Consider the following 22,709-nt stretch of genomic DNA (forward strand, 5'->3'; position numbering starts at 1 on the left):
ATTGGTGGCCGTGAATCCCCACCTGGGAAAGTACGGCTGCCAAGTTGCAAGTCTTTTCAGTTGATGATGAAATTATAGGACAACACAACATCCCGTCCCCGAGTGAAGAAAATCTCCTATCCGTCCGGGAATCGGACCCGGGCCCGCTCCTTGGCAGTCCGACGCGCTGACCTCTCAGCCAAGGGAGCGAACTGAAAGTTAATGATCAAAATTGGACTACGTCATGGCAAGAGTCGCTACACACATTGTCAACTCGCAAAGCACTAGAACACGTTACGTGATGGATGTAATAATTAAAAGTTGTACAAAATTCGCCCTAAAGTTCGAGAAGGTGTAATAAATCAAAGAAAGCTGAGTATGCTACCGAAATCCCTTATTCGGCTTCCTAATAATCACGAAAGCCGAATAAGAGATTTCGGTCGCATATTCAGCTTTCTTTGATTTATTATACCTTCTCGAACTTTAGGGCGCATTTTGTACAATCACGGCCTTCACAATGAACCATGGACTTTGCCGTTGGTGTGGAGGCTTGCGTGCCTCAGCGATACAGATAGCAGTACCGTAGGTGCAACAACAACGGAGGGGTATCTGTTGAGAGGCCAGACAAACGTGTGGTTCCTGAAGAGGGGCAGCAGCCTTTCAGTAGTTGCAGGGGCAACAGTCTGGATGATTGACTGATCTGGCCTTGCAACATTAACCAAAACAGCTTTGCTGTGCTGGTACTGCGAACGGTAAGCAAGGGGAAACAACGCCCGTAATTTTTCCCGAGGACATACAACTTTACTGTATGGTTAAATGATGATGGCGTCCTCTTGGGTAAAATATTCCGGAGGTAAAATAGTTCCCCATTCGGGTCTCCGGGCGGGGACTGCTCAGGAGGACGTCGTTATCAGGAAAAAGAAAACTGGCGTTCTACGGATCGGAGCGTGGAATGTCAGATCCCTTAACCGGGCAGGTAGATTATACAATTTGAAAAGGGAAATGGATAGGTTAAAGTTAGATATAGTGGGAATTAGTAAGTTCGGTGGCATGAGAAACAAGACTTTTGGTCAGGTGAATACAGCGTTATAAACACAAAATCAAATAGGGGTAATGCAGGAGTAGGTTTAATAATGAATTAAAAAATAGGAGTGCGGGTAAGCTACTACAAACAGCATAGTGAACGCATTATTGTGGCCAAGAGAGACACAGCAGTAGTGCAAGTTTATATGCCAACTAGCTCTGCAGATGATGAAGAAATTGAAGAAATGTATGATGAGATAAAATAAATTATTCAGGTACTGATGGGAGACGAAAATTTAATAGTCATGGGTGACTGGAATTCGAGAGTAGGAAAAGGGAGAGAAGGAAACATAGTAGGTGATTATGGATTGGGGCTAAGAAATGAAAGAGGAAGCCGCTTGGTAGAATTTTGCACAGAGCATAACTTAATTATAGCTACCACTTGGTTCAAGAATCACAAAAGAAGGTTGTATACATGGAAGAACCCTGGAGATACTGACAGGTTTCAGATAGATTATATAATGGTAAGACAGATTTAGGAACAAGGTTTTAAATTGTAAGACATTTCCAGGGGCAGATGTGGACTCCGACCACAATCTATTTGTTATGAACTGTAGATTAAAACTGAAGAAACTGCAAAAATGTGGGAATTTAAGGAGATGGGACCTGGATAAACTGAAGGAACCAGAGGTTGTACTGAGTTTCAGGGAGAGCATAAGGGAACAATTGACAGGAATGGGGGAAAGAAATACAGTAGAAGAAGAATGGGTAGCTTTGAGGGATGAAGTAGTGAAGGCAGCAGAGGATCAAGTAGGTAAAAAGACGAGGGCTAGTAGAAATCCATGGGTAACAGAAGAAAGATTGAACTTAATTGATGAAAGAAGAAAATATAAAAATGCAGTAAATGAAGCTGGCAAAAAGGAATACAGATGTCTCAAAAATGCGATCGACAGGAAGTGCAAAATAGCTAAGCAGGGATGGCTACGAGACAAATGTAAGGATGTAGAGGCTTATCTCACGAGGTAGATACTGCCTACAGGAAAATTAAAGAAACCTTTGGAGAAAAGAGAACCAGTTCTATGAGTATCAAGAGCTCAGATTGAAACACAGTTCTAAGGAAAGAAGGGAAAGCAGACAGTTGGAAGGAGTATACAAGGGAAATGTACTTGAGGACATTATTATGGAAGTGGAAGGGGATGTAGATGAAGATGAAATGGGAGATACGATACTGCGTGAAGAGTTTGACATGGCACTAAAAGACCTGAGTCGAAACAAGGCCCCGGGAGTAGACAACATTCCATTAGAACTACTGATGGCCTTGGGAGAGCCAGTCCTGACAAAACTCTACGATCTGGTGAGCAAGATATATGAGACAGGTGAAATACCCTCAGACTTCAAGAAGAATATAATAATTCCAATCCCAAAGAAAGCAAGTGTTGACAGGTGTGAAAATTACCGAACTATCAGTTTAATAAGCCACAGCTGCAAAATACTAATGCGAATTCTTTACAGTCGAATGGAAAAACTGGTAGAAGCCGACCTCGGGGAAGATCAGCTTGGATTCCATAGAAATATTGGAGCATGTGAGGCAATACTGACCTTACGACTTATCTTAGAAGGAAAGGCAAACCTACGTTTCTAGCAATTGTAGACTTAGAGAAAGCTTTTGACAATGTTGACTAGAATACTCTCTTTCAAATTCTAAAGGTGGCAGGGGTAAAATACAGGGATCGAAAGGCTATTTACAATTTGTACAGAAACCAGATGGCAGTTATAAGATTCGAGGGGCATGAAAGGGAAGCAGTGGTTGGGAAGGGAGTGAGACAGGGTTGTAGCCTCTCCCCGATGTTATTCAAACTGTATGTTGAGCAAGCAGTAAAGGAAACAAAAGAAAAATTCGGAGTAGGTATTGAAATCCATGGAGAAGAAATAAAAACTTTGAGGTTCGCCGATGACATTGTAATTCTGTCAGAGACAGCAAAGGACTTGGAAGAGCAGTTGAACGGAATGAACAGTGTCTTGAAAGGAGGATTTAAGATGAACATCAACAAAAGCAAAACGAGGATAATGGAATGTGGTCGAATTAAGTCGGGTGATGCTGAGGAAATTAAATTAGGAAATGAGATACTTATAGTAGTAAAGGAGTTTTGCTATTTGTAGAGCAAAGTAACTGATGATGGTAAAAGTAGAGAGGATATAAAATGTAGACTGGCAATGGCAAGGAAAGCGTTTCTGAAGAAGAGAAATTTGTTAACATCGAGTATAGGTCTAAGTGTCATGATGTCGTTTCTGAATGTATGTGTATCGAGTGTAGCCATGTATGAAAGGGAAACATGGACGATAAATAGTTTGGACAAGAAGAGAATAGAAGCTTTCGAAATGTGGTGCTAGAGAAGAATGCTGAAGATTAGATGGGTAGATCACATAACTGAAGAGGAGGTATTGAATAGAATTGGGGAGAAGAGGACTTTGTGGCACAACTTGACAAGAAGAAGGGACCGGTTGGTAGGACGTGTTCTGAGGCATCGGGGGATCACAAATTTAGCATTGTAGGGCAGTGTGGGGGGTAAAAATCGTAGAGGGAGACCAAGAGATGAATACACTAAGCAGATTCAGAAGAATGTAGGTTGCAATAAGTACTGGGAGATGAAGAAGCTTGCACAGGATAGGGTAGCATGGAGAGTTGCATCAAACCAATCTCAGGACTGAAGACTACAACAACAGCAACAATAATCACGGTTGGGAAGTTTGATGTGGTATCGCCCAGTGTCTGCGCTACCACACCAAAGTGGGCAACGCTGATCTGCAGTACAGGCATTAGCGAGTTATCGCTGCAATCCAGAGGGCCCCGCCTCCCTCTCAGCATAGCAACGCTCTCATTCTAAGATCAGTATAGTGCCGAGCATGCAAGAGCTCCGCCCAGTTCGAGACCTCGGCTACAGCAGTCGACGCCATCGTGCAGGACGGTGGCAGTAGTTAATGTTTCAGATGAAATGTACTGTCGTAAATGTTGTATTTTGTCCTGCGAGAGAATACTTTGTTAATCTGTGCATCGAGTGATTCTTTCATAGTCAATAACAGTTGTAAATTATCCAGCAACCCTGTGGCAAAGAAGTGTATGAAAGTTAAGTAAATCTTTCATTCATTTAGGTTATGAAGTGAACTTTTATTTGATGTGTTCTAGTTTTATGAGCCTTTCCCACAACAATCTAAGAACTCACAGCTATGGCCAGACGATTTTAGTTTCGTCCAGTCAAAACACTTTATAAATCGCATTATTGGCAGAGGCTTGTTTTGGAATCGCTCCGAACATTCTCTGGATGTACGTCTAAATGTAGTTGGCTACATATTATCTCTGATTCTGTCAGCTACGTGTCTGTGCTGTGAGGCACCTTATGGTCTCTTGGGTAAAGTAGTTCGTGTTCCGCTGTCATGCCCCGAATCCTTTCCCTTTTCTCACTCCATTCGCCAGCATCGCGTTGGAAGAATGATTTTAATCATCTGTACGAGCTAGGATTTATGTGCGGCGGAGTACTGTCTTGTCTGACCCTTCTTGGAACGCACATCCTCGGCAGTTCAACAGCAGACCCTCCGATGCTCACTAAGCTTCTACTGCAGTTTCTCACCGGACTTTGATAACTCTTTCGCGCTTTTTGAGCAAATCCATGACAAAACACGCTGCTCTTCTTAGATCTTTTCTAGTTTCTCTGTCCATCCTACTCCGTAACGATTCCAGGCTGAAGAAGTGCGAAATTTTGTTAATGGAAATTATGTCGGATCAAGTGAAGTGGTATGGCATATTTGTGAATTTCCAATGTGTTTCAATCGGCCTCTGTGATTAGCCTTGATATCCATTTACCACGAAGATAAAATGTTTACTTCAGAGTAGAAAAACACTGGGATGAAGTTGAAAATGTGAAAAAACTAAATTCAATTCATCGGAGAATGTTTACCGCTATATTGACAATACAATGTGTGGACAGATGCTGAAAAAAATGAACGAAGAAAATACGTGATGATAAAATCATGATACACATGAAATGGTGTAAATGTTCAAATGAATCAAAGGAATTGGATTCGACAAAGCAAATGAGTCGTTTATATTATGTAATCTGAGCCCGGATTTACCAGTAGATGGTTTATGTTGCGGCTTGAATTTAGGATATTACTTTCCGAACATATCTTAAGGGACTGCAATGAAGAAATTTCTTACAACTGGGCACTATTAGAATCTGATATTTTGAATCGTCATAATATGACAAGTCGATTGCTTGTGTTACCTGTTCCCACGTTAGTACCAGATTTCCTGAAGCAGATAGTTTAGATCCAATTCATGAACTTTATGAAAGAGCTAATGTGAACAGCCTACTATAACTGACCATGTTATTCATGTTTCACTTAAAGAGGACACATGGAAACTACATCAAGATGAATCAGTGAACATGAATTAACGCCGTGATCTTAGTTACTGTGTGATGTTATATCAGGCACTGAATTTTCCAAAATTGGAATAGGAATCTACATGAATTCAGCTGGTTTCTACCTCGAATTAGAAGAGTTGCAGCTACGCCAATAAAGGCTGTTGCAACGCAACGAAGATTCAGCAAATTTAGTTTATTAATATTTGCAGTTTGTGTGAATGTTATACCGCAACCTAAATGGGCAGTAAAGCAAAATACATTTTAGCAGTGTCATGGTACTGAACTTCATGAACAAAGTTCTCTGCCATGAATAAAGTTCAGTACCATGACACTGGCTAAAATGTGTTTTGCTTAACTGCTCAAGCAGATTGTGATAAAACGTTCACACTAGCTGCAAATATTTGCTGAAACTTCGTCACATTCCAACAGCCTTCAGTATCATAGATTCAACTCTTCTAATTCAAGATGGAAAGATGCAGAATTCATTTAAATTGCCAATACCAAATTTGGAAATCTGAACACTTCATTCCCATTTGTTCTTTCACTTCCTGCCTCTATAGTTGTCCTATCATATCCTTTATATATGCATTCATAAATGTATTTAATACTTTTAACTGTAGCGCAAACCTCAGCATTCACATGACAATTAAAATTTAACAAGTAAATATGGATTTTCTGCTCACTGTAATGCTTGTCATGTGATTGTCTTCAAACATTAACGCTAACACGATTATCACACCATCTGCACAATGGATTTCCATTAACTGATTTCACAGAAATCTTTAGGAAATTGTTTTGTACATGTATCATCTCTCATAAAAACTGAGTTTTGATTAAGTGCATAACATTGACTATGCATCATATATTTCACAGCATATTTGTGTAATTTATGGTGTGTTCAGATATCTGGCATTTCTGCACATATGCCTTTATCAATATCAGAAATGTCAACTATTTAATCATTTTACATAACATGATTAAAATATTGGCATAAACAATCCTCTTTATTAAAACTGAGTTCTTTAAATGATTGCCTGAACTTTACCAGAAATATATTTTTTTACTACAGCATCAATTAATTCTTTTAGTTTAGCCTTGAATATTTCAACAATAATTTCTGCACAGAAATTAGCGGATTCATGTGGAGCAATATTGTTGATAATTTCCAGCCTATTCAGACTGCAAATAATGAAGATTTCCTAAAATATTGAACAAGGGAGATTGCAACCAAATAATTCTGATACGTATTTCTTGGAGAACTTCGAAATTGTTACAGCATAATTCGAGTTTAGCTGTAAATTATCACATAAGTGATTATCAATTTCTGACTTTAGAACAGAATGATTTTGCCATGTAAAACAGTCTTGTACCTTCAGTACATACATACATACATACATACATACCAACAATCCATTGCAAAAGTGATTTTTGTGAATAATGTAAAAGGTTGAAATTATCTCTTATTGAAATGTGACAACAAGCATACTGCAACATAGTAACTTTGTCTATAGGCTGCCTCACAGTGGATTAGTTTGATATATTATGGAACAAATCAGCATGCCACCCAGTGTAGCTGTTAGGAAATAACAATTGATATAGTAATGGGTGCAGTGAGGAATCTAAAACCGAGATATTTTTGACTGTACGCGTGGTTCTAAAAAAACACCATTTTTCTTTTGAATGGTGGCTCACCATCAACTGTGGTAAAAACAGTGACCACATCAGTTTGAACTGTAATGCTGGAGGTCTAAATTCTTGTCAACCATAATAACCATACGAATTTCCCTATTTTCATTTTCTGTTCTTACACAATAACCTTTTATTGCAGTGAAATAAAACACAAAGGATTCGCATGTTCTAATTTAACAGCAGTTTCATACATTACATTATCATTATTGCTTGGGTGACTTCATTGTTCATTCAGTCTGTAGAGGACAATAGTGTCGATGTCATAAAAAGATAATTGCGCATGACATGGTGGTGTCCTGATCTGTGATAAAAAATGTCGTATACCTTAACGTAATAGATTCCTCGAGAAACTGAGCCTGAAGATTTGGACTCAGAACTGACCATAGCAAATGGTGCATTGTTGCTACTAATATTACTGAAATAATTCTTCGATTTCTCTTGAATTCTTCGATCATTTGAAGTGCATTGAAAATAAATTTTTAAATAATGCCGACAAATTAACTTTTCCCTTATGACAATACAATGCGAATGCCATTGTATCACCTCTGATGCTTAATGTTTTGTATTACAAAATCTGCGCTGCCTATTCATAAAACTGCGATTGGAACTCTCAAAAGTATATGATATTACCTTCAGTCTTCATCAAATGTATTTTCACGACACGTTGTTACTTTCGTGTGTCATTTCTCCCATAGAATCTGAGCGGTATGAAGGGCAGGAGTTTTTTGCACTTCAATTTTCGATGTTCACGTACTGGAGATTTTAAGGCGTGATAGAGAAGGTATAATCAGAGTTACGAATATGAAAGCTTCTACTTTCTTTTACCTCTCTTAATGGCTATGTACGTATATGATTTGTTTTTCTTTGTGCATATCTATGGCAAAGTACCTTTCAAATTACGTAAATTTCATTGGCCTTCTTATACAATTAATATCAAAAGTCGTAACTTCAATTTCGTGTTCACGTATTAATATAATGACGGTATCTCAGTTTTCGTGTTAACGTATTAATAATATGACAACAATCTATTAGCTATCATATTCGCAAATAAAATTGCAATCCCTTACAGCGCCACAGCAATCAGCTACGCATTCTGAATATATCTGCCCAGGTTTCTTTTTTTGTGCTGAGAAACTTGCATGTGGCTCCCAGCACATGCATTTCTGCTTTGAAATGGACCGATAGTTTATAACTAGCTAGGAATATTTTTTGTTACTGGTGTTATTTTGCTCAAATGTTCAAATGTGTGTGAATTCCAAAGGGACCAAACTGCTGAGGTCATCAGTCCGTAGACTTACACACTACTTAAACGAACTGAAAGTAACTTATGCTAAGAACAACACACACACACACACACACACACACACACACACACACACACACACACCAATGCCCGAGGGAGGACTCGAACCTCCGGCGGGAGGGGCCGCGCAATCAGTGGCATGGCGCCCCTAACCGCGCGGCCACTGCGCGCTGCGTCCTTTTGCTCAAAGAGCTTCGTCAGCATGCCAATCGTGTCAGTGCCGACCCATGACAAAACACACGCGTTTCTGATCGTCATTTGCTAGCAAGGTTGCCCCGAAATGTTGATCTAGGCGTATAGGTATCCGTCCCATAATTTCTTTGTTCTTTCGAACATGTCAAATGTTGATTTTTTGGTACAGTGACGCAACACTGTTTTGCCGTTAGTTTAATAAATTCCTTTATTCTTCTGATGCATCCTGATGTTGTTCCATAAACTGACGCTGTTGGAGCGTCAACACCTCGATATAAGCTCCGTGAATTCTGCCGGTGCCAATACGGTTCGTTAAAATCTTGAACGTGGCTGGAGGCAGCAGCTGTAGAATACAGTGACCTCGAGGAAAGATGAGAAAGAGCCAAATCAGTTACAACAGTAAAGAAGATATATAAATACGTATAAAAAATACTAACTTTGATATACGTTCTGGGAAATTTTCCTACGAAATTATGGTCACGATTTCGCTGTATGTATCTAATTGGATCCTCCCTTTACCCCTTTTTCCATCCTTCCACTTACCCCCCTCCCTTTTATCACTTATAAATGACGTATTTTAAGTATTTTATATTTGACTAATGTTCTTAGTTCCTAAAAAGTTTTTGGGCGATGACCAAGTAAAACGCTGTACGGTTGGCTTTTCATACTATCATATTGACACTAAGTACCCCCTTTTTTATGTCAGTGTTTTAATACTGTAGTCGTTTTCTATTGAGTTCATTGCTGTTCTTTCCCTTATTGTTGCGCACTTATCCTGCACATGCATATACTGCCTTCTCGTGTTATAAATTTTTCTCAACTCAGGTCAAGAGACGTTGGTGTGGCGTCAGTTCACTAGATGCAGTGGTGAAACACTTTCTAATGGCAGTCAGCACGGTATGTTGTGATGCTATTATTACAGATCTGAATTTTATCTTCGTTTGTGCCTTATGACAACATTTTTATCGTAACTCCATAACATAATATAAAGTAATTGTAAATATTCTTTGTAAGTCGGTGATTTTTTGTCACTCCTACTTTATACCTATATTTTTAACATATATATATTGTCAACCGTTTTAGGTGTCAGTTATTGATACTTCTGAACATGAAGTTTTTAAAGAGGTCGAAACCTAAATCAAGGGATCCCAATAAATATTTTTACTATTGTAACTCCTTTGGCTGATTCTTACTTTTCTTCACGAAAATCTGGCTCATCTTTAAGATTTTTTGAATTGTAGTCGCCAGGTAGTGTGTTATTTGGTTAGAGGCCACGTAATTATAATTCTTGAAATAGCCGGAATATTAATACAAACGTTTGTTAACACAAAAAGGCACAGCAGAATTTCTAAAGAGTAACAGTGGAACATACACGAATGCACCAAATTAACAGCAACTCAACACAAAACTAAAACTGATGGTACATCTACATATGCCTGGAAATTTTACTAAAATGTGTGAAAGTTCAAAAATAGTGAACATTATATTTAAAAAAGGCAAGAACAAGCGTAAAACTGAAGAGCTGCCTCAAGTAAAATGTAACTTTTTCTCTATTTTGCGTGTTTCACTCGACAAACACTAGAATCTTCAGAACTGTGGAAATAGAAAGTGTTACACCACTATGCATTAAGATAAAATTAACAGATTCGACTAACAATATGGCAACTAACATTACGTGCTATTTGCAATCCGTTATGAATCTTAGAAACCTGTTCATGCCCATCTTTACGACGTTAGCAGAACCAACATGAATGGTCTTCCTGTTTACGATCTGCTATAAATACGGAAGTTGCACAAAATTTCAAATTATTACCTTCATGGATATAAGCAAATAGGAATACATTCCATACACACACATATATATACACTCCTGGAAATTGAAATAATAACACCGTGAATTCATTGTCCCAGGAAGGGGAAACTTTATTGACACATTCCTGGGGTCAGATACATCACATGATCACACTGACAGAACCACAGGCACATAGACACAGGCAACAGAGCATGCACAATGTCGGCACTACTACAGTGTATATTCACCTTTCGCAGCAATTCAGGCTGCCATTCTCCCATGGAGACGATCGTAGAGATGCTCGATGTAGTCCTGTGGAACGGCTTGCCATGCCATTTCCACCTGGCGCCTCAGTTGGACCAGCGTTCGTGCTGGACGTGCAGACCGCGTGAGACGACGCTTCATCCAGTCCCAAACATGCTCAATGGGGGACAGATCCGGAGATCTTGCTGGCCAGGGTAGTTGACTTACACCTTCTAGAGCACGTTGGGTGGCACAGGATACATGCGGACGTGCATTGTCCTGTTGGAGCAGCAAGTTCCCTTGTCGGTCTAGGAATGGTAGAACGATGGGTTCGATGACGGTTTGGATGTACCGTGCACTATTCAGTGTCCCCTCGACGATCACCAGAGGTGTACGCCAGTGTAGGAGATCGCTCCCCACACCATGATGGTGTTGGCCCTGTGTGCCTCGGTCGTATGCAGTCCTGATTGTGGCGCTCACGTGCACGGTGCCAAACACGCATACGACCATCATTGGCACCAAGGGAGAAGCGACTCTCATGGCTGAAGACGACACGTCTCCATTCGTCCCTCCATTCACTCCTGTCGCGACACCACTGGAGGCGGGCTGCACGATGTTGGGGCGTGAGCGGAAGACGGCCTAACGGTGTGCGGGACCGTAGCCCAGCTTCATGGAGACGGTTGCGAATGGTCCTCGCCGATACCCCAGGAGCAACAGTGTCCCTAATTTGCTGGGAAGTGGCGGTGCGGTCCCCTACGGCACTGCGTAGGATCCTACGGTCTTGGCGTGCATCCGTGCGTCGCTGCGGTCCGGTCCCAGGTCGACGGGCACGTGCACCTTCCGCCGACCACTGGCGACAACATCGATGTACTGTGGAGACCTCACGCCCCACGTGTTGAGCAATTCGGCGGTACGTCCACCCGGCCTCCCGCATGCCCACTATACGCCCTCGCTCAAAGTCCGTCAACTGCACATACGGTTCACGTCCACGCTGTCGCGACATGCTACCAGTGTTAAAGACTGCGATGGAGCTCCGTATGCCACGGCAAACTGGCTGACACTGACGGCGGCGGTGCACAAATGCTGCGCAGGTAGCGCCATTCGACGGCCAACACCGCGGTTCCTGGTGTGTCCGCTGTGCCGTGCGTGTGATCATTGCTTGTACAGCCCTCAGGCAGTGTCCGGATCAAGTATGGTGGGTCTGATACACCGGTGTCAATGTGTTCTTTTTTCCATTTCCAGGAATATATATATATATATATATATATATATATATATATATATATATATATATATATATATATGTGTGTGTGTGTGTGTGTGTGTGTGTGTGCTGTAAACATCCTAGCCTCTGTATAGTTTAATGTCATAGTTGTAAGTTGTAAGAGCACTCATGCCGCTACGTGTGACTGGTATGTTTAATCCACATTAATATAGCTCATTTTAATGCTATTATTAACCTATTATATGCATGTCATGTGTGTTAACACCTAGAAAAGTAGCAGTTATTATGTCAATTTGTAATTTTACTATGTACCTTCAAAATTATTTTAATGTTCAGGTATGTCATTTAGATTCGTATGTGTGATCGACCAAAAAAGCAATGAATATTGCCTTAGTGTAGTGATATAAGTTTAGTGATGTGAGTTTCTTGTGTTAGATAGCTGCTCATAAGACTTCATGAGGCAGTTTCAACGAAAGCGGATATTGTCAAGAGCTTGAGTCACGAGTCACTCAGCAAGAAATCATATGTCTTGCTGTTTCATCTTAGAATGCACTTGACCAGACAGTTTAGATTAACTGTAGACAACCAACTTATTCCATTTTATGTACACCGGCAGTGCTATACACTGCCCGATATTTGTGTGAGTGGTCCTCCGCCATGTAATGTAAGTTATGTTTTAAGTTCACTTCGTTAATTTATCTTATAATGTGGTGGTGTAACACATTACATTTCCACCGTCCTGAAAATGCTCACATTGGTTAACAGAAATGTGTAAAATAAAGACAAATTCACTTGCAAATTGTGGTGGCTCTACAATTTTATGTACGATAGTAATAGAAGTTGAAGAAATAAGCCGGCCGCGGTGGTCTCGCGGTTCTAGGCGCGCAGTCCGGAAGCGTGCGACTGCTACGGTCGCAGGTTCGAATCCTGCCTCGGGCATGGATGTGTGTGATGTCCTTAGGTTAGTTAGGTTTAAGTAGTTCTAAGTTCTAGGGGACTAATGACCACAGCAGTTGAGTCCCATAGTGCTCAGAGCCATTTGAACCATTTTTTTGAAGAAATAAATTAAAATTTGTGGTATAGCCGGGACTTGAACCCAGGTCTCCTTGCTTACTAGGCAGGTAGTGTGAATGAATAAAAAATTCCATTTCCGTCATTATTGTAGATAAAGTTGGGACTCAAATGTCTCGAGGAAAATGTAATTAAGTCTGGAATTTTAATTTCTAATTGTAGCCGTTCCCCTGCAGATAAAAGATATTTACACAGGCTTCTCGCAGCTGCAGCACTACAATATAACACGACTATGGTTAAGTGTCACATTTCCGGATTGCTCGCAGCAGTGCCGCGCGACGTGAGTCTGTAGCGGGCAGTGTGGTGTGTGCCGCAGAGACGCTGCGCAAGCACCCGCCGCTGGCGATGCTGAACCGCGAGGTGGGGCAGGAGGCGGCAGAGGCGTCGGCGCAGCTGGGCCTCCTCCTGGAGCCGGGCACGGCCGTCGTGGTGCCGCTGTCGGCGCTGCACCGCGACCCCAGCCTCTTCCCGCAGCCGCACCTCTTCCTGCCCGAGCGGTTCAGCCCCGAGGAGGCGCAGCGCAGGCACCCCTGCGCCTACCTGCCCTTCGGCGGAGGACCGCGGACCTGCATCGGTACGTCTGTCCTCCCCCTTCCGAGGTGACTTTTTGCAAAAAAAGTTGGCCAGGTGGGAGCAGCGCTCTCGCCCTGAGGGTTCTGCAGTTCGTACACTCTGGGAATTGAGAATCTCGATCATATTTGCCTGTTATCGACAATGACACTGGCTGCGTACTGCTCCCATGAATTCCAAGATTTTCAGGAATCTTGTTAATTCCAGCAATATAAATGTGACATAAGGTCACACAGGAGACCGGCGACCATTTTACGAGGGCAGTCCATAAAGTAAGTTCCGATTGATCGCGATAATCAGAAATATTTTACCTACAACAGTTAGCTACACCTTTCAGCCACTGCTCTACATAGTCACCAGTTGCACTTATACATTTTTCGTAGTGTTGCACCAACTTTCCAAGACCCTCGTCATAGAAGGCAGCCGCCATGCTTCCCGCCAATTCTCTCCGCTCATCTACAGCTCGTTGTCTGTCCGAAAATGTTGTCTTCATACCCAGTACTTAATGTGTGCAGAGATGAAACACAGAGGGAGCTAATTACGGGCTGTAGTGCGGGTGATCAAACTGAAGGAGCATTTTCATTGCTTTTGCAGATTGCGACCGAGAATTGTCACGAAGTAGGAACCGTATGACAGTTCCGTAATGTGGGCTGAGCCGGCCGGTGTGGCCGAACGGTTCTTGGCGCTGCAGTCTGGAACCGCGCGACCGCTACGATCGCTGGTTCGAATCCTGCCTCGGGCATGGATGTGTGTGATGTCCTTAGGTTAGTTAGGTTTAACTAGTTCTAAGTTCTAGGGGACTGATGACCTCAGAAGTTAAGTCCCATAGTGCTCAGAGCCATTTTTGTAATGTGGACTGCATAACATCAGGCGAAATATCTCACCAGGACCTCATACTTGGTGGGAGACGAAATTCTCTACGCATCTTTATGTGCTCACCATGCGCTCAGAACTGAAAAAAGTGATGCGACCGACAGGTATACTACAGACATCGGCGCAAAACTTCATCGGGTTTTCATAGTCGTTTCCATTTCACGACCGATCGGAACTTAGTTTCTGGACACCTCTCATATAATGGTCAGTAGTTCTCCATTCAGGCTGACAGTTGCAATAGTTATCTCAAGATGGATAAATTCTGAAAGTCGTCATATGAGCAATAAAGTCGTTCCTTGCCTGATGTTTGATTTTTACCATTGGAATCCAGTCAGTCTGAATGCAGAGCTGCTAACTGTTTTAGTTTCAAGTTTGATGTCAGAAAACAAATGACAAAAGAATTATCTTTTTCGTGACATTTAATTACAAATTAACAGTTTGCGAATATTTTCCTTTACTTGTGCGGTGAAACCTTGCGTCTTGTCAAATTTCATATTCTACGTAAACGGGAAGTAACCTATAGATTTTGATGAGTTACTTTAGGAGTGTCAAAATATGTGAGCTAAATGGCCATTTACTTTGATTCTGTTTACTAAGAACACTCAATATTTTTTGCACCGTCAAGGAACCACAGACCATAGTATGTGACATAAATTTCAACTTATGTTTCGTAATTCCTGGGAAAAAAATAGGTCTTAACAGACGGAAGAACAGAGGGTCAGATAAGAAATAGAAAGAAAGTCCTATTCGGGTTTTTTCCTTTGCTTGTACAGTGAACCCTTCCTTCTTGCCACATTTGATAATTCTAGTCAGTCAGGACATTGCCTTTTATACACCGAAGCGCCAAAGATACTGGTATAAGCATGCGTATTCAAATACAGAGATATACCAACTGGTAGAATACGGCGCTGCGGATGGCAACGCCTATATAAGACAACAATTTGAAACGTCCCATTAGAAAAATTATAAATGACTGTGCTTCAACTGACACACAATATTTTTAGCGCAGTGCAATCTGATTTTCAAAAATCCCTACCAAAGAATCGCCATGACTAACATTAACCTATACCTTTCACGAATCACTTACCTCACAAAAATCTTCGTTACTCGAACTACTGCAATACAGCGAGCGCCAATAGTGCCAGCTAAATAAAAGATTCAAACTGCTGAAGGCACTAACTACTGATAGGCATAGACAGCAAATGAAAGATTTTGATAGAGAACAAACAATGTATTTACCTTAATAGTGTTCAAAAGTCGTAATATATATATCAGTTCATGGCATCCAATCTTACAAGTTTACTGTCTATGATGGACACAGGTCCAGATCATCCGCTCTCAAAACTCCGCCATCTCTCTCCCCACATCCACCACTGCTGGCGGCTCACCTCCAACTGCGCAACGCTGCGCGCTGTTAACAGCCAACTGTCCAATCCTACAATAGCAAATTCCAACAATCCAAACCAGCCACAGACTGCACACAGCACAGTCAGTGATTTTCATATAGAGCGCTACATGGCGTTACCAACATAAAAACCTAAACAGACTCTTACAAAGTGTCTGGTGGAGTTGTTAGATCGGCTACAATGGCAGGTTATGAAGATTTAAGTGAGTGAACGTGGTGTTACAGTCTGCACACGAGCGATGGGACACAAAATACGTGGGGCATTTCACGAGTGTACCGTCAAGATCAGGAATCTTGAAAAACATCAAATCTCCAACATCGCTGTGGTCGGAAAGATATCCTCCAAGAATGGGATCAACAACGACTGAAGAGAATCGTTCAGCGTGACACAAATGCTGCTAATTTCTATGCTGGGCCATCAACAAATGTCAGCAGGCGAACCATTCAACGAAACATCATCAATATGTGCTTTCGGAGGCGAAGGCCTACTCGTATGCCCTTGATGACTGCACGACACAAACCTTTACGCTTCGTCTGCACCCATCCATACCGACAGTGACTGGAAACATGTTGCCTGATCCGACTAATCTCGTTTCAAATTGTATCGAGGGGATGGACGTGTACGGGTATGGACACAACCTCGTGAATCCATGTACCCTGCATGATAGCAGGGGGTGTTCAAGCCGGTGGGGGCCCTGTAATGGTGTGGGACGTCTGCAGTTGGAGTGTTATGGGACCCGTGATACGTCTAGATATGATTCTGACAGCTGACATGTACGTGAGCACCCTGTCTGATCACCTGCATCCATTCATGTCCATTGTACAACCCACGGGCTTGTGCAATTCCAGCAGGACAATGCGACACCCCACACGTCCTGAAATGCTACAGAGTGGCTCCAGTATCACTCTTCTGAATTTAAGCACCAGACTCCCGAGAAATGAACATGAATATTATTGAACATATCTGGGATGCCTTGGAACTTGCTATTCAGAAGAGATCTATCTCCACCACATCATACTCTTACGGATTTATGGACAACCCTGCAGGTTTCATGGTGTCAGTTTCCTCTATCACTACTTCAGACATTAGTCGAGTCCATGCAACGTTGTGGCTGGGGCACTTCTGTGTGCTGACGGGGGCCTTCACGATATTACAAAGGTGTACCAGTATCTTTGGCTCTTCAGTGTATATAGACTACTGGCCATTAAAATTGCTACGCCACGAACATGACGTGCTAGAGACGTGAAATTTAACCGACAGGAAGAAGACGCTGTGATATGCAAATGATTAGCTTTTCAGAGCTTTCACACAAGGTTGGAAACGGAGGCGACACCTACAACGTGTTGAAGTGAGAAAAGTTTCCAACCGTTTTCTCATACACGAATAGCAGTTTACCGGCGTTGCCTGGGGAAACGATGGTGTGATGCCTCGTGTAAGAAGGAGAAATGCATACCATCACGTTTCTGACTTTGATAAAGGTCGGATTGTAGCCTATCGCAATTGCGGTTTATCGTATCGCGAAATTGCTGCTCGCGTTGGTCGAGATCCAATGACTTAACAGAGAGGGGTAATATGGAATGCCTTGCTGGATCCCAACGGCCTCTTATCACAAGCAGTCGAGATGACAGGCATCTTATCCGCATGGCTATAAGGATTCTGCAGCCACATCTCGATCCCTGGGTCAACAGATGGGAACGTTTGCAAGACAACGACCATCTGCACGAACAGTTTAACGCCAATTGCAGCAACATGGAGTATCATCTCGGAGACCATGGCTATGGTTACCCTTGACGCTGCAACACAGACAGGAGCGCCTGTGATGGTGTACTCGACGACGAACCTGGGTGCTCGAATGGCAAAACGTCATTTTTTCGGATGAATCCAGGTTCTGATTACAGCATCATGATAGTCGCATCCGTGTTTGGAGACATCGCGGTGAACGTACATTGGACGCGTGTATTCGTCATGGGCATACTGGCATATCACCTGGCGTGATGGTATGGGGTGCCATTGGTTACACGTCTCGGTCACCTCATGTTCGCATTGACGGCACTTTGAACAGTGGACGTTACATTTCAGATGTGTTACGACCCGTGGCTCTACCCTTCATTCGGTCCCTGCGAAACCCTACATTTCAGCAGGATAATGCACGACCGCATGTTGGTGGTCCTGTACAGGCCTTTCTGGATACAGAAAATGTTTGACTGCTGCCCTGACCAGTACATTCTCCATATCTCTCACCGATTGAAAACGTCTGGTCAATGGTGGGCGAGCAACTGGCTCGTCACAATACGCCAGTCACTTCTCTCGATGAACTGTGGTATTGTGTTGAAGCTGCATGGGCAGCCTTTTCCACCTTTTTCAAAAGCTGTTTCACAGAGGAAGACCGCACTGCAGTTCCTTCTCTAAATCCTGCCACAAACGAAAAAATGGCTGACATCGAAATAAGTGTCCAAGGAATAGAAAAGCAACTGAAATCACTCAACAGAGGAAAGTCCACTGGACCTGACGGAATACCAATTCGATTCTACACAGAGTCCGTGAAAGAACAGCCATGTACCGCAAGTCTCTAGAGGAACGGAAGGTTCCAAATGATTGGAAAAGAGCACAGGTAGTCCCAGTCTTCATGAAGGGTCGTCGAGCAGATGCGCAGAACTATAGACCTATATCTCTGACGTCGATCTGTTGTAGAATTTTATAACATGGTTATGCTCGAGTATCATGTCGTTTTTGGAAACCCAGAATCTACTCTGTAGGAATCAACATGGATTCTGGAAACAGCGATCGTGTGAGACCCAACTCGCTTGATTTGTTCATGAGACCCAGAAATTATTAGATACAGGCTCCCAGGTAGATGCTATTTTCCTAGACTTCCGGAAGGCGTTCGATACAGTTCCGTACTGTCGCCTGATAAACAAAGTAAGAGCCTACGGAATATCAGACCAGCTGTGTGGCTGGATTGAAGAGTTTTTAGCAAACAGAACACAGCATGTTGTTATCAATGGAGAGACGTCTACAGACGTTAAAGTAACCTCTGGCGTGCCACAGGAGAGTGTGATGGAACCATTGCTTTTCACAATATGTATAAATGACCTAGTAGATAGTGTCGGAAGTTCCATGCGGCTTTTCGCGGCTAATGCTGTAGTATTCAGCTAAGTTGCAGCATTAGAAAATTGTAGCGAAATGCAGGAAGATCTGCAGCGGATAGGCACTTGGTGTAGGGAGTGGCAACTGACCCTTAACATAGACAAATGTAATGTATTGCGAATACATAGAAAGAAGGATCCTTTATTGTATGATTATATGATAGCGGAACAAACACTGGTAGCAGTTACTTCTGTTAAATATCGGGTAGTATGCGTGCGAAACGATTTGAAATGGAATGATCATATAAAATTAATTGTTGGTAAGGCGGGTAGTAGGTTGAGATTCATTGGGAGAGTCCTTAGAAAATGTAGTCCATCAAGAAAGGAGGTGGCTTACAAAACACTCGTTCTACCTATACTTGAGTATTGCTAATCAATGTGGAATCCGTACCAGATCGGGTTGACGGAGGAGATAGAGAAGATCCAAAGACGAGCGGCGCGTTTCGTCACAGGGTTATTTGGTAACCGTGATAGCGTTACGGAGATGTTTAACAAACTCAAGTGGCAGACTCTGCAAGAGAGGCTCTGTGCATTGCGGTGTAGCTTGCTCGCCAGGTTTCGAGTGGGTGCGTTTCTGGATGAGGTATCGAATATACTGCTTCCCCCTACTTATTCCTCCCGTGGAGATCACGAATGTAAAATTAGAGAGATTCGAGCGCGCACGGAGGCTTTCAGACAGTCGTTCTTCCCGCGAACCATGCGCGACTGGAACAGAAAAGGGAGGTAATGACAGTGGCACGTAAAGTGCCCTCCGCCACACACCGTTGGATGGCTTGCGGAGTATGAATGTAGATGTAGATGTAGATGTACCTGTACACGCCATCCAAGCTCTGACTCAATGCCCAGGCGTATCAAGGCCGTTATTACGACCAGAGGTGGTTGTTCTGGGTACTGATTTTTCAGGATCTATGCACCCAAATTGCGTGAAAATGTAATCACATGTCAGTTCTAATATAATATATTTGTCCAATGAATATCCGTTTATCATCTGCATTTCTTCTCGATGCAGCAGTTTTAATGGCCAGTAGTGTACTTCAATGAAACTGTCACCTGGTTGTTCTAACGAGACTGCAGACGTTGGATGTCAGCGCTGCTTGTTTGCAGGTAAGCGCCTGGGCCTGCTGCTGATGAAGGCGGCGGTGTCGGAGGTGGTGCTGCGCTGCCACGTGCAGCCCTGCGCGTGGACAGCGGCGCAGCCCGCCGCCGAGCCGTGGGCTCCCGTGCTGGTGCCGCAGGGCGGCATCTGGCTGCGCTTCTCGCCCCTCCGAGACGGCTGCTGCGGCGACCACGACGCGGCTGCTGGCGCCACCTCGCGACCTGCGAGCAGTCCGGACGAGGCTGCAGGCACCAGCTTAACGTAGCCTCCCGATGGAGCCAATGGAGGTTTCTGGTCGGCGCTGTAGAGCCAGCCGACTCGCAGGTTGTCAGTGTCTGGACCTATTAGCCGCCTCACTGACTGTTGTGTATCACATGTTAGGTCCTCGACTGTCAGCTCTTCATCACGAGTACTGATGGTATTCAGATCTTTCGAGATATGGCAGTAATAAAACTGAATCTGCTTTATTGATGAGCAGGATATCGCTTACAAAGCAAGCAGTTCCTCTCCAGCAAGATTTACTTACCAGCATTGCGAACTCGCAGTCTTACGGGTACACACGTCATTTGAGTCTCCATAGTCCTAGAGATTAGATTAAAGCACTGGGACGTTTCTACAAACTGACTATTAACCGTCTTAGATTTTGCCTTTCTTACTTCAAGTGCATATGGTAGCTTATGCTCCGAGACATTTTTGTTAAACTGGCCATGAGTCCACTAATCTTATTTCAGGCTGTACCGCCCTAACCAGTGTAACCTCATAGTCACTGATTTGGATTTTTACGCTTGTGTAAATGTTAGATTCATACATGTATGCTGTTGTTTTTTAATGGTAACGCTCTTTAAGATATATTGTTAGAAATAACTCCTTTTTTCGAAAAATGATGACCATAGACAAGAACTGAACACGGAATTATCGTATTCGCCGTTATCATTACCCCACCTGATGTTTCTGGAACATTTCTCGAATTAATCCGTTGCAAGATGTCTTTATGCACAGTCAGTGCTCTTCCGTGTTTCGGGTAGTCTTGGCTACAGTCAACAGGTTACTAAAGTGTGCTTGTTTATTTTCCAGAATAGAAGATTTTGTGGATTACATAAATGTTGGAAAGAAGAAAAAGATGGGGCTCGTTCTGAGCCACCATTTATCTACCAATCATAGTCTGTTTATAATTTGACAGAAAGCTAAACACCTATCTTCGACTGGGCTTAAAACCTTACAGGAGCCTCCAGAACTACAGTATGAATTCTATTAGCCTGGAAAATACTATCCAGATGCTATATGGCAGTTTAAGTGTGAATAGCTCAAGAAGAACATAATGTCGATAACAAACGAGTTGGATGATTACATCTGATATTAAGGATAAGTGTACTTCGACTGAGTTTCTTTTTAATGACACATGTTATCATTAATATGGTTTTACTGAAAAGTGTATATCAAATGCATGATGTAAAGTAATATTTAAAATATGTTAATAAATATTTTCATCGCAATGCAGAACGATGGTAAGAATTGTTATTCTCATTACGTAGCTCTACCAGAAAATATTCTATCATAAATACACTCCTGGAAATTGAAATAAGAACACCGTGAGTTCATAGTCCCAGGAAAGGGAAACTTTATTGACACATTCCTGGGGTCAGATACATCACATGATCACACTGACAGAACCACAGGCACATAGACACAGGCAACAGAGCATGCACAATGTCGGCACTAGTACAGTGTATATCCACATTTCGCAGCAATGCAGGGAGCTATTCTCCCATGGAGACGATCGTAGAGATGCTGGATGTAGTCCTGTGGAACGGCTTGCCATGCCATTTCCACCTGGCGCCTCAGTTGGACCAGCGTTCGTGCTGGACGTGCAGACCGCGTGAGACGACGCTTCATCCAGTCCCAAACATGCTCAATGGGGGACAGATCCGGAGATCTTGCTGGCCAGGGTAGCTGACTTACACCTTCTAGAGCACGTTGGGTGGCACGGGATACATGCGGACGTGCATTGTCCTGTTGGAACAGCAACTTCCCTTGCCGGTCTAGGAATGGTAGAACGATGTGTTCGATGACGGTTTGGATGTACCGTGCACTATTCAGTGTCCCCTCGACGATCACCAGAGGTGTACGGCCAGTGTAGGAGATCGCTCCCCACACCAAGATGCCGGGTGTTGGCCCTGTGTGCCTCGGTCGTATGCAGTCCTGATTGTGGCGCTCACCTGCACGGCGCCAAACGCGCATACGACCATCATTGGCACCAAGGCAGAAGCGCCTCTCATCGCTGAAGACGACACGTCTCCATTCGTCCCTCCATTCACGCCTCTCGCGACACCACTGGAGGCGGGCTGCACGATGTTGGGGCGTGAGCGGAAGACGGCCTAACGGTGTGCGGGACCGTAGCCCAGCTTCATGGAGACGGTTGAGAATGGTCGTCGCCGATACCCCAGGAGCAACAGTGTCCCTAATTTGCTGGGAAGTGGCGGTGCGGTCCCCTACGGCACTGCGTAGGATCCTACGGTCTTGGCGTGCATCCGTGCGTCGCTGCGGTCCGGTCCCAGGTCGACGGGCACGTGCACATTCCGCCGACCACTGGCGACAACATCGATGTACTGTGGAGACCTCACGCCCCACGTGTTGAGCAATTCGGCGGTACATCCACCCGGCCTCCCGCATGCCCACTATA

General features: G+C 43.3%; 1 protein-coding gene across 1 annotated transcript in view; it reads left to right on the forward strand.

The window, feature by feature from the left end:
* Window positions 1-21,529, forward strand: part of LOC126272146 (probable cytochrome P450 6a13) — a 153,392-nt gene extending 131,863 nt beyond the window's left edge. The window contains exons 7-8 of the mRNA XM_049974763.1: window positions 13,255-13,512; window positions 20,038-21,529. Of these exons, the coding sequence (XP_049830720.1) occupies window positions 13,255-13,512; window positions 20,038-20,294 (515 nt within the window). The 3' untranslated portion in view covers window positions 20,295-21,529. The remainder of the gene's footprint in view (window positions 1-13,254; window positions 13,513-20,037) is intronic.
* The last annotated feature ends 1,180 nt before the right edge of the window (window positions 21,530-22,709 follow it).

The sequence above is a fragment of the Schistocerca gregaria genome, chromosome 5 (assembly GCF_023897955.1).
Source record: "Schistocerca gregaria isolate iqSchGreg1 chromosome 5, iqSchGreg1.2, whole genome shotgun sequence".
Lineage (NCBI taxonomy): Eukaryota > Metazoa > Arthropoda > Insecta > Orthoptera > Acrididae > Schistocerca > Schistocerca gregaria.